An 11789-nucleotide genomic window follows, 5' to 3' on the forward strand; every position below is an offset into this window, starting at 1 on the left:
AACTGCTCATCAGTTCTGATGAAGCTCACCTCAATCTGCCCATTCTGTGCATATTTCCGGATCAGATGAAATCTTGTGTCTATATGCTTACTCCGGTCATGATGCACAGGATTCTTCACAAGAGAGATTGTGAACTTATTGTCCACCTTGAGCACAGGCTTGTTCACCAGTGAATCCAAGATTTCAGATAACAACTGTGCTAACCATACTCCCTGACAGGCAGCTGTTGCAGCAGCAATATATTCAGCTTCACAACTTGACAATGCTACAACCTTTTATTTTGTTGACTGCCAACTAATGGGACTTTCACCAAGGAAAAAGATCACTCCGGAGGTGCTTTTTCTACATTTAACATCTCCTGCAAGATCACTATCACTATAACCCAGGAGCACAGGTTGATCTCCCTTCTTCCTTGCAAATTTGAGCCCCCAATCTCTAGTGCCAGCAATGTATCTCAGAATATGTTTAATTGCTGCTTGATGATCCTCATGTGGCTCCTCCATAAATCTACTCACATACTCGATTGAGAAGGCCAAATCAGGTCGAGTATTCACCAAATACCTCAAACTTCCCACCAAGCTCCTCGTCAAAGATCGCGTCCCTAGTGATGTGAACGCGACGCGTGATAGGGTCATAGGCCCTGTACGCCTTGGTTCCCCGCTCGTAGCCGACGAAGATCATCTTGCGACCACGATCCTCCAGCTTCTTGAGGTGTGGAGTCGTGTTCCGCACATAGACGATGCAGCCGAACGTCTCCAGGTGATGGACCGCAGGCTTTTTCCCATATCAAGCTTCGAACGGCGTCATGCCCGTCACGCTCTTGGTCGGGCACCGGTTCAGAATGTAGACCGCGGTGTTCACCGCCTCACCCCAAAACCAGCTCGGCAACCCCTTCGCCTTGAGCATGCTCCGGGCCATCGCCACCACCGTGCCATTTTGCCGCTCGACGACACCATTTTGCTGCGGGCTGTAGGGAGCAGTGAGCTGCCATCGCACCCCTTCAGTTGCACAGTACTCCGCGAACTCAACCGAGGTGAATTTGCCACCCCGATCGGTCCAGAGCACCCCCAGCTTCAGGCCTGACTCCGCCTCTGTACGTTCCTGGAACGCCTTGATTGCCGCGGCCGCCTGATCCTTCGTCGACATCACCGACAGCCACATGAACCGGCTCTTGTCGTCCACCAGCAGCAGGAAGTACCTGCCGCCGCTCGGTGTCGCCGGCGAGATGGGCCCGCATAAGTCACCGTGCACAATCTCTAGTGTGCGCTCGGCCCGGTACTGCGCCACCACCGGGAACGAGTTCCGCCGCTGCATGCCGGCGAGACAAGCGTCGCACAGCTGGTCCACCTGCTCGATCGATGGCAGGCTGTGCACCATCTCCTCCCGCGCCAGCTTCCGTAGCGCGTTCATGTTGACGTGGCCCATCCGTGCGTGCCAGCGCCAAGCCTCCTCCTTGCCACGGGCCTCGAGGCACACCGGTCGTGCAACGTCGAGGTCGAGCACGTACAGCCGGTCCGGCCTGCGCGGCACCCGCGCCACTAGCCTCCGGCTATGCTCACGGATCCTCAGGACACCGTTGTCGATGTTGATCTTGTACCCCGCCTCGTCCAGCTGCCCGATGGTGATGATGTTCGATGTGAGACGGGGAATGTAGTAGACGCCGGCGAACTAGCGGTGCTCCCCGTTCTTGCAGTTGAACAGCACTGTCCTGCAGCCTTTGATGTTCACTATCGAGCCGTCTCCAAAGCTCACGGACCCGCGCACCACCGTGTCCAACTTCGCGAACGCCATCCGAGCGCCCGACATGTGATTCGTCGCCCCGGTGTCGAGCACCCACGACGTTGTGTCGCGGTTCTTCTCCTCCTCACTGAGGTGCACGAGCACCTTGTGCTCGACGAGCCGCACCTGAGAGCCGGATCCCGCGGCCAACCTCGCCGTCACCGCACCGGATGGCGCGGCCGCCGCCCGAAGTGGATCTGGGCGAGCTCCTCCTGGTGATGCCGATGTCGCAACCAGGAGAGTCGCCGTGGTCGCCGCTTCGGGTTCCTCCTCGGGCCTCCCGCCCAAGGGATCAGTCAGCGCTGATGTTGAGCCGCCGACCGCCGGCGACGGCGGAGACGGAGCTGCAGCGGGGACGGGGAGAAGCGGTGTTGACCTCACCAGAAGCAACGAGGCCTCCTCCTCATCTTGGATGACGTGGGCCTGCTCCTTCTTGGGCCGAGATGGGCAATCTCGGGCCCAGTGGCCGGTCTTCCTGTATCGCCGGCACTGATCTTTCCCGATCTTGGCCGGCCCAGTTGATGAGGACGACCCGGAATCGCCGCCGCGGCCTCTTCCGCGTCCACGCCTTCCTCCCCGGCGTGCAGAGCTCCCGCCCGCACCGCCGCTGGAGTTGTTCTCGGCCTCCCGCTGCTTCCCACGCGCGATCCACTCCTCCTCCATGAGGTACAGCTTGCCGTCGTGGAGCAGCGAAGATGGCGGTCCCTCGAACGACTCCTCCGCCACCTTGAGTCGCCCGGTCAGGTCTGCCACGGAGAGCGTGGATGTGTCGAGGAGCGTCCGGATCGCGACCACGATCTGCTTGAACCGCGGTGGTACACTCCGCAGCATCTTCTCCATGATCTTGCTCTCCAACAACACATCGCCGAGGGTTGCGAGGGAAGCCTGCATGCCGGTCAGACGAAGCGCATAGTCCTCCACCGACTCGCTGTCCTTGAATGTGGTGAGTTCGAACTCATGCAGCAGTTGTTGCGCGGTGTTCTTCCTCACAGGATCGTCGCCGACGCGCAACGTCTTGATGGTGTCCCACGCCTCCTTCGCCGTGTCCTTGTCGGTGATTGCCGTCACCAACTCCGGTGGCACGGCGCTGCAGAGCACGTCGAGCGCCTCGATGTCGTCGTCCGAATCAGCGTCGCCGACATCGATCGCCCGCCAGAGGTGGCGTGCCCTGAGCTTCACCTTCATCAGCCGCGCCCAGTTGGTGTAGTTCGTCTTGGTGAGGATGGGGTAGTTAGTTCCGCCACGCACCTCTCGAACGACCCGCTGGATCACGACATCGCCACCCTTGGCTCCGCTCGTTCCTGCACTCTCGAACTTTTCGGTCTTCTTCTCGCCTCCCTTCGGCGACGACGGTGGAGTGGCCGTCATCGCCCACTTGATCGCGCGGTGATGATTCCAACGACGAAACCTCGCCGCGATCGATCCCCGGCCCGCAACCAGTCTGATGCCACTTGTTGGAGTTCGCCGGAGAGACGTTGTCGATCACAACGCAGGTGAGCTCACGGAAGCGCACAAACTCACGTGAACTGGAACACAACGAACACGGTCTCGTTTGTCGCAAACTTCGCACTGTTTTTCACCCTTGATTATTGCTTATATAAAAAAGGTTTACAACTAACCAGAGGCTATTTCCCCCGACATGCACGCCACGCTCTTCATCGACGAGTGCCATCCCAAACGCCTGGAACATGGCGCACGACGCGCTCCCTCGCGAACCCAGCGTGAGTCAGAGCTCCACAGCCTGCATGGCCTAACAACCAGCCATGCGCTGCTAACTAACTAATGTTAGTTTGATCTCATCCCGGATCGGTCCAACGACCGATCCGGAGTCCGTTCCGCACCCTGATCGGGGGCGCACAGCCAAGCCAATGGCATATGGGCCCCCGTCGCGCAGCGCCAAATAAGAGCAAAAGGTGGAGGTCGGGGCACGCGGTACGAGGTTCACCGCGTCGCTTGTAGCCCCACTAAAAACCCTAGCCCAATCCGATCTAAGGGGCGCTGAGGCGACGGGAAGCACCGCCGCAATCTCATCCTCGACCTCGACTCCGGCTCGGCTTCATATCCGCCATGGCCAACAATGGCGAATCCGGCTCATCGACCGGAGGTACGCCATATCTCTCTCTCTCCCTCTCTCTGTTTCACTCTCGGTTAGTCCTAAGTACCATCATTGTTTAGCTAATCACCGAGCCATCTAGCACTTGGTCGATCCCTAAGTAATAACAATGGTATCAGTAGGCCTAACTAAGTGTAGTTAGGCTCAGGTAAGAACATTGAACAGCAATTAGAAGGAGAGGATTTCGTATCAACTCGAAAGAAGGCAAGAACAGAACGATTGAGCCCCTTTCGGGGTGAAAGAACCCAAGCACCCCGTGCTAAACCCTAACCCTAACCCTACCCCTAACCCTAACCGAGCAAGAAATGAGACTTACCTCGCCACCGGGAGCTCCCTGCTCCACGGGATAGCAACGCCGAGGCTCAGAAGCCCCGACGGACCACCGTCGTTGAAGGACCGAGACATCCCGAGCTCGTTGGGCTTGCGGATCTCCACCATGCCGTCGCGCGCAGGCCAGCTAGCCACCTCGGGCCCACTCGACGGCAGCGCGCTCACATACAGGCGAGCGCACTCGCCGGCGAGGAGGCCCGCGGCGGCGCCATCGCCTTCGGTCACCGTCACGAGGAGGAAGAAGGAGAGGCCGAGGGGGAGCGGGCGAAATGAATCTAGGGTTTGAAGGGGAGGCTGCGGACCGGGGTTTTTTGTTCCGGCCGCAACGGTCGATGGGAGTCCGGAGCAGCTGGGCTTCTTTTGGCCCAGGCGGGGCGCCGCTTTCCCGGCCCAGGCCCAGGTTGCGGCCTGGTGCGCAGGTCAGCGCCCAGCGCGCGGTTGACCGCGTTTTGGGCTGGGCCGCACTGGGTCGTGATGGGCCACCATGTTGGCTGGACCAGATGAACAGTAGTTTTTTCAATTAAGTAATTTTTTCAGAAACCCTTTTAGCCATTTCTTGTATGGTTTCATCTCTATTTTATTTTGCACCAACGTGATAAATTCTATAGAGAGATAGTAAGTCAGAAAGTTTCTGAAAGTAAGCATAGTTTAATTTTTCCGCTGCAAATTTCATTAAGTTCTATCCTTTAATTATTTTAGAACCAATGGGACATTATAATTAAAGGAGTCAGTTTTACGTTGTCTTCAGTTATAATATTGTTACTTTCTGACCAACGTTGATAATAGCAGTATTATAATTTTTCAGTAAGTTTCCATGCATTTGTTCTAATTCTGCCCAACGGTGATTTAGAATTAATGCAGCCAGTTATTTGTATGTCTTAATATTGACCAACGTTGAATTGAGATATGCAATTATTGTTTTATAAAGCAGTTCTCACTTTTCTTGATTTAAATTTCAGGATCTAATGCAATTACTTTCATTAATGCTATACCGCCGTTGGATGGTTCCAACTACGGGATATGGGCACAGAAGCTAGAAGTGGCTCTCGCACTGTCAGATATTGACTTAGCTATCACCTCACCGTGTCCCGTTAGTCCCGGGGAACTGGTGAGGGACCCGGATGAGAGCTCTGCCGCTTGGCAAGCTCGCCAGAGAGAACATGCAAATGTTCAAATGACGTATGATCTTGAGAGAGCAAAATGGAACTCTTCCAACAGAAAGTGCTTGATGGTCATCAAGAGTTCCATTATAGACAGTATCAGGGGAGCAATCCTAGATTGCGCCACCGCAGTTGAGTACTTGAAGAAAGTTGAGAGTCAATTTGTTGGCTCTTCAAAAGCTTATGCGCAAACCCTGATTCAGAGGTCAGTAAATGACAAGTACACTGGCGGTGGTGTGAGAGAGTACATACTGAAGATGAGCAACATGACATCTAAGCTCAAACCTATGGACATGGAGCTTCCTCATGCTTTCGTTGTCCATTTGGTTCTGGCTTCCCTGCCAAAATAGTTTGAAACCTTTGTTTTTAACTACAACATCAGCCTAGAGACATGGGACCTAGAGAAGCTCATCGCGATGTGCGTGCAAGAAGAGGAAAGACTTAAGGCCTCGCATGGTGACACGCTCAACTATGTTAGGCACAACAACAGAAACAACTCTTCTGATAAATACACGAGGCCACAAGGGAAACCTCAGTTCAAACGAGGATCCACTTCTTCTTCTTCTTCGACTCACCCAGGCAAGGGTGCAAAGAAAGATCAACCGCACATTGAGAAAGATCAATGTGGTGTCACAAGACAGGACACTACAAGAAAGACTGCCCAGAATTTTTAAAGCATTTAATTAAGAAAGGTGAGGATGTTATCACATTTATAGATGAGACCCTGTACGTAAGTTATTCTAAATCTACTTAGTGGATTGACTCAGGTGCAACTTTTCATGTTGCTAATTTCTTGCAGGGTATAAGTACAAGGACAATGCTACAAAGAGGGGATAGATGGCTGAAAGTCGCCAATGGAGTTAGAGCCGATGTTGAAGCAGTTTGTCAACTCATGTTAGAATTAGAGAACAGCTTTAGACTGCAGTTGCATAATATTCTTTATGTACCCTCTTTGTTTAGAAATTTAATTTCAGTATCATGTTTGGCAGATGATGGTTATGATTGCCATTTTGGCAAAGAACAATGTGAGATTCAATTTAATAGTCAGTTGGTCTTGCCATCCGACAAGACAAACTTTATATGTTGCCTATGCATGAGACTGTGAATTCTGTTAGCAATACTACGAGTATTGAACGTACGACTAACGATGCAAGCAATAAGCGCAAACGATGCGATAACGAAAATTCAGCGAAATTATGGCACTGTCGTTTAGGCCATATTTCGAGGGGGGAATTGAGAGATTAATTAAAGAAAATATTCTCCATCCGTTAGTTTTTTCAGATGAAGAACATTGCATCGATTGCGTTAAAGGAAAGTACATTAAGAAAATAAAGAAAGGACCCAAACGCAGTTCAGGAGTTTTGGAGATAGTGCACACAGATATCTGTGGTCCATTTCCCATAAAGTCTGTAGACGATTATGATTCATTTATAACGTTTACAGATGATTATTCGCGTTATGGCTATATTTATCCAATTAAAGAAAGATCAGAAGCGTTAGATAAATTTAAGATTTTTAAGGCTGAAGTAGAAAATCATCAAAATCTTAAGATAAAAGTAGTAAGATCTGAGCGTGGAGGTGAGTACTACGGTCGACACACCCCGTATGGCCAAATTCCTGGACCCTTTGCAAGGTTTCTACAGGAAAATGGAATAGTAGCTCAGTACTCTACACCGGGCGAGCCTCAGCAAAATGGAGTCGCTGAAAGACGTAACCGTACCTTAATGGATATGGTGAGAAGTATGCTAAGCTACTCCACGTTACTGATTAATTTATGGATGGAGGCGTTAAAAACCGCTATTCATATTTTTAATCGCGTACCGAGTAAGTCGGTGCCTAAAACATCGTATGAGTTATGGATAGGGAGAAAACCCACACTAAATTATTTACATGTGTGGGGCTGTCCAGCTGAGGCGAAAGTATTTAATCCAAGTATTGGAAAGTTAGACCCTAAGACAGTAAGTTGCCATTTTATTAGCTATCCAGAAAAGTCGAAGGGTTATCATTTCTACTGTCCTAATGGATATACAAAGTTCGTAGAAACGAGACACGCTGTCTTTTTGGAGGATCAGATGATGAGGGGGAGCACGGTAGCTCGGAAGATTGACCTTGAGGAGAAGCGGGTTTTTGTACCTACTCCGATGATCCAGGATCCATTTTTCGTGTTGCCTGTTGCTGCTTCACCTACGGTGTCAGCACCTGTTGTTAGCTCTCCAGCTGTGGCGACGAGTCAGAATCAGGAACCTGTCCTTCAGGATCCGACAGAACCTATAGCCGCACATGAGGGGGAGCAACAGCAGCCCTAGGTAGAAGAGGTGCCGATAGCTGAGGCACCGAGAAGGTCTCAAAGAACAAGAAAGCCCGCTATTTCGAACGATTATGAAATCTATAATAGCGAGGAAATTCAGATGGAGGGTGACCCCACTTCATTTGAAGAAGCCATGAGAAGCGTTTATTCATCTGAATGGTTGGAAGCCATGAAAGATGAAATGAAATCGATGAGTACCAACGATGTTTGGGATCTAGAAGAAATTGCTAAAGGAGCCAAAACAGTAGACTGTAAATGGGTCTACAAGACAAAATGTGACTCCAAAGGGAATATAGAAAGATATAAAACGCGACTTATGGCGAAAGGTTTCACGCAAAGAGAAGGGATAGATTATAATGAAATATTTTCTCCTGTTTCATGCAAGGATTCCTTCAGAATTATAATGGCGTTAGTGGCACATTATAATTTAGAGTTACATCAGATGGATGTAAAGACGGCGTTTCTCAACGGGAACCTTTATGAGAATGTTTACATGGCACAGCCAAAAGGTTTTGTCGTGGAAGGAAAAGAAAAGATGGGATGTCGTCTAAAGAAATCTATTTATGGATTAAACCAAGCCTCCAGACAGTGGTATTTGAAATTCGATGAAACCGTAAGAAAGTTTGGTTTCAAAGAAAATGAGGAGGACAACTGCATTTACGCAAAGTTTAAGAATGGAAAATTCGTTTTCCTTATTTTGTATGTGGATAATATTCTGCTTGCTAGCAGTGATATTGATCTGCTATTGGAGACAAAGAAATTCTTGTCCTCAAAGTTCGATATGAAAGATTTAGGTGAAGCCTCATTCATTTTAGGAATTGAGATTCACCGAGAAAGAAGCAAGGGGGTTTTAGGATTATCGCAGAAAGCATACCTAGAAAAGGTACTAAAGAAGTACGGTATGCATGCGAGTAAGCCAGCACCTGCTCCTATAGTCAAGGGCGATAGTTATGGAAAATTTCAGTGTCCCAGAAGTATGAAATCGATCAGATGAAAGCGGTACCATATGCTTCAGCTGTCGGAAGTCTACAGTATGCTCAAGTATGTACGCGTCCTGATTTAGCATTTGTCACCGGGGTACTTGGCAGATTCTAGAGTAATTCAGGGATAGAACACTGGAAAATGGTTAAATAAGCCTTGCGTTATGTGCAAGGAACGAAAGACCTCATACTAATATACAGGAGATCTGAATCCCTAGTGATAGAGGGTTATTCAGACTCAGCCTTTGCGGGAGATAAGGATGACAGAAAATCCACGTCAGGCTATGTGTTCACTCTCGCAGGTGGACGTGGAAAAGCTCCAAACAGACAGTCACTGCATCATCTACGATGTGAGCAGAATTCATAGCTTGTTACGAGGCATCGAGGCAGGTTAAATGGCTAAAGAAATTCATACCCGGATTAAGAGTGGTTGACAGCATAGAAAACCACTAAAGATGTACTGCGACAATGAGCCTGCAGTATTTTACGCTCACAACAACAAGTCAAGTGGAGCTGCTAAACAAATTGACATAGAGATTTATGTTGTTAAAGAGCAAATCCAGGATCATACAATCAGTCTTGAGTATTTGAACACAAAGAAGATATTAGCGGATCCGCTCACAAAAGGCTTACCATCCAATGTGTTCAGAGAACACTTAGCCGGCATGGGTTTACGGGAAAGCCTATGATTCCTCGACGGTAAGGGCCCAAAAGTAAGGTTCTGTTTCAAACAGAAAAGTGTGTTGTGGCTGTTAATCCAACAGTAATAACTGTTGAGACGAGGCATGCTCGATGCATTGATCTGAATGAAATCGGACGTAAGAAGTGAGTAAGTGAGTTGAGATTAAAGGGGAGAATGTTAGTTTGATCTCATCTCGGATCGGTCCAACGACCGATCCGGAGTCCGTTACGCGTCCTGATCGGGAGCGCACAGCCAAGCCAATGGCATGTGGGCCCCCGTCACGCAGCGCCAAATAAAAGCAAAAGGTGGGGGCCGGGGCACGCGGTACGAGGTTCACCGCGTCGCCTGTAGCCCCACCAAAAACCCTAGCCTAATCCGATCTAAGGGGCGTTGAGGCGACGGGAAGCACCGCCGCAATCTCATCCTCGACCTCAACTCCGGCTCGGCTTCATATCCGCCATGGCCAACAATGGCGAATCCGGCTCATCGGCCGAAGGTACGCCGTATCTCTCTCTCCCTCTCTCAGTTTCACTCTCAGTTTCACTCTCGGTTAGTTCTAAGTACCATTATTGTTTTTAGCTAATCACCAAGCCATCTAGCACTTGGTCCATCCCTAAGTAATAACAGAAGGTCCTAAGCACAACAATTATTCAACACCGATTCCCCGACTCGCCCCATCACCCGTCGCCTCGCCCGCCCCTGCCGCCACAGCGCGTCAGCGCCGCAGCCCCGCGCCCCCGCCGCCCCGGTCCTCCGCGCCTCCGGCCTCCCGCCTCCACTCCCCAGCCGCCTAGGCAGGCCGTGCCGCGGCAGTTGCGGCCTCGCCCCTGCGCGCCGCCAGCCCCGCGCAGCCGCGCCGCGGCCCTCGCCCCTGAGCGCCCCGTGGTCGCGGCCCTCGCCAAGACCTGCGCGGCGCGACGGCGCCTGCAGCTCCGGTCCCCCTCTCCGCGCAGCCATGGAGGAAGAGCGGTCGTGCTAGGCTCCGGCCGTTCGACGGCCAAGGGCTCCGCCGCCCCGGGACTCGCGAGCTGAGGCCATGAAGAGCGGCGGCCGCCTGCCTCCCGCCCTCCCCTCCGGCTCTCGCCAGTCCCGGCTGGCCAGCTAGGCAGGAGGCAGCGGCGCTAGGCCCTATCCCCAAGCTCCCGAGCTCCTCTCCCCGCGGGCTGCGGCCATGGAGAGAGGCAGTACCATCAGCAGGACAATCTAGATGAGGAAGAAGACCAAGAGTGTCATATTTTCGAGCTGGCTCACGAGCTAAATGAGCCAGCTCGAGCTGACAAACGAGCCGAGCTGAGCCTGACTTCTAGCTGGTTACAATAACAAGCCGAGCCGGCGGCTCGATATCCAACCCTACCTGCCCTCACGTGTTGTCCTACTCATCTCCTCGCGTGCGACACGAGAGAGGCAAAATCCTTAGATGGCACGCGCGCTGCTATTTGTAGCAGGGAACGACTCATTCCCATCTCCGGAGATCGCGGTAAGTTGGCTGGCCGTCGCCCATCACTTTAGGGGTTAGGGTTTGGGGATTGATGGGTGTATCCGTGGCCGGCAACCTTAGAGAGAGGTTGTGGGGTGGCGGTCCGGCGGTAGTGGCGGGTTACTCGGTGGCGCGTCGCCGGTCGGAGGCCGGTGCCAGCGGTGAGGGCGGAGGACGTTGGAGAACTTCGAAACGATGCGGTGGAGGCGGCGTGGATGGTTGGCGGGCGGCTCGACCGCGGGTGAGGTCGGTGGCGGCCGCGGGCGGAGGGAGTGGCCGGCGGGAGTGCGGTGGATGGCCGCGGCGCTAGTGGCAGTGCCTTCGGCCACGGTGGGAGGTGGGCCATGGGGGTGGCGGTGGGGCGGGGTATAGCTGTGGATCTATGGAGGTCGGAGTCTCGAGCTGGAGAAAGAAGAATAGAAGGAAGAAGAACAGTGAGAAAGAAGAATAGAAGGAAGAAGAACAGTGGAGCAAGAAGATATGGGAAGATGGGGTCCACTGTTCGTTGGCGACGCTCAAGCGTCCCCGCAAGAGAGGGGAAAGAAGTACCACCATTTAGTTTGACCGCACACACGAATTTTAAAGTGGAAGATAAATAAACTTTCTATCTTCCACAAGGTGGATAGGATTTTGAGGGGGGGGGGGGGGGGGTGGGGAAGCCCGTTGGTGGTGGTGGGCGGAGCGCTGCCGGCACTTGACGATCGGGTAGACAATCAGTGGGTTAGGACTATGTAGGGGTGTAAAAAGCCGAGTGTGGTGGCGGTAGGCGGTGGCTGTTGATCTGGCTGGTATTTTATTAAGGATTATACATGAACTAGGTATCGAATGCCGATTATACATTTTTACTTAAAAGAAACAAAAAACAAAAGAGACCCAGACTGCAGCTCGATCAACGAAAACAAGCTAACAAATTCTCAAGTTAACAAGCTGACAACTTCGGTTTGAGGGCTTTACAGCATC

General features: G+C 51.9%; 1 protein-coding gene across 1 annotated transcript; it reads right to left on the reverse strand.

Annotated features, from left to right (window-relative positions):
* Positions 1–786: 786 nt before the first annotated feature.
* LOC112898049 lies at positions 787–3147 on the reverse strand. The gene is made up of 2 exons (XM_025966464.1): positions 1729–3147; positions 787–1611 (listed from the first exon to the last, which is right to left on the reverse strand). Exons 1-2 carry the CDS (start codon positions 3145–3147, stop codon positions 787–789), a joined length of 2244 nt encoding a protein of 747 aa, XP_025822249.1.
* Positions 3148–11789: the final 8642 nt, after the last annotated feature.

The sequence above is a fragment of the Panicum hallii genome, chromosome 6 (genome assembly GCF_002211085.1).
Source record: "Panicum hallii strain FIL2 chromosome 6, PHallii_v3.1, whole genome shotgun sequence".
Classification (NCBI taxonomy): Eukaryota; Viridiplantae; Streptophyta; class Magnoliopsida; order Poales; family Poaceae; genus Panicum; species Panicum hallii.

Excerpts from the sequence above, each read along its gene's own strand:
- LOC112898049 (XM_025966464.1), bottom strand. The coding sequence starts at position 3,147 with ATGACGGCCACTCCACCGTCGTCGCCGAAGGGAGGCGAGAAGAAGACC. Across the intron at positions 1,612-1,728 it reads GCTTTGGAGACGGCTCGATA|CTGGACGAGGCGGGGTACAA; the intron begins GTGAACATCAAA and ends ACCATCGGGCAG.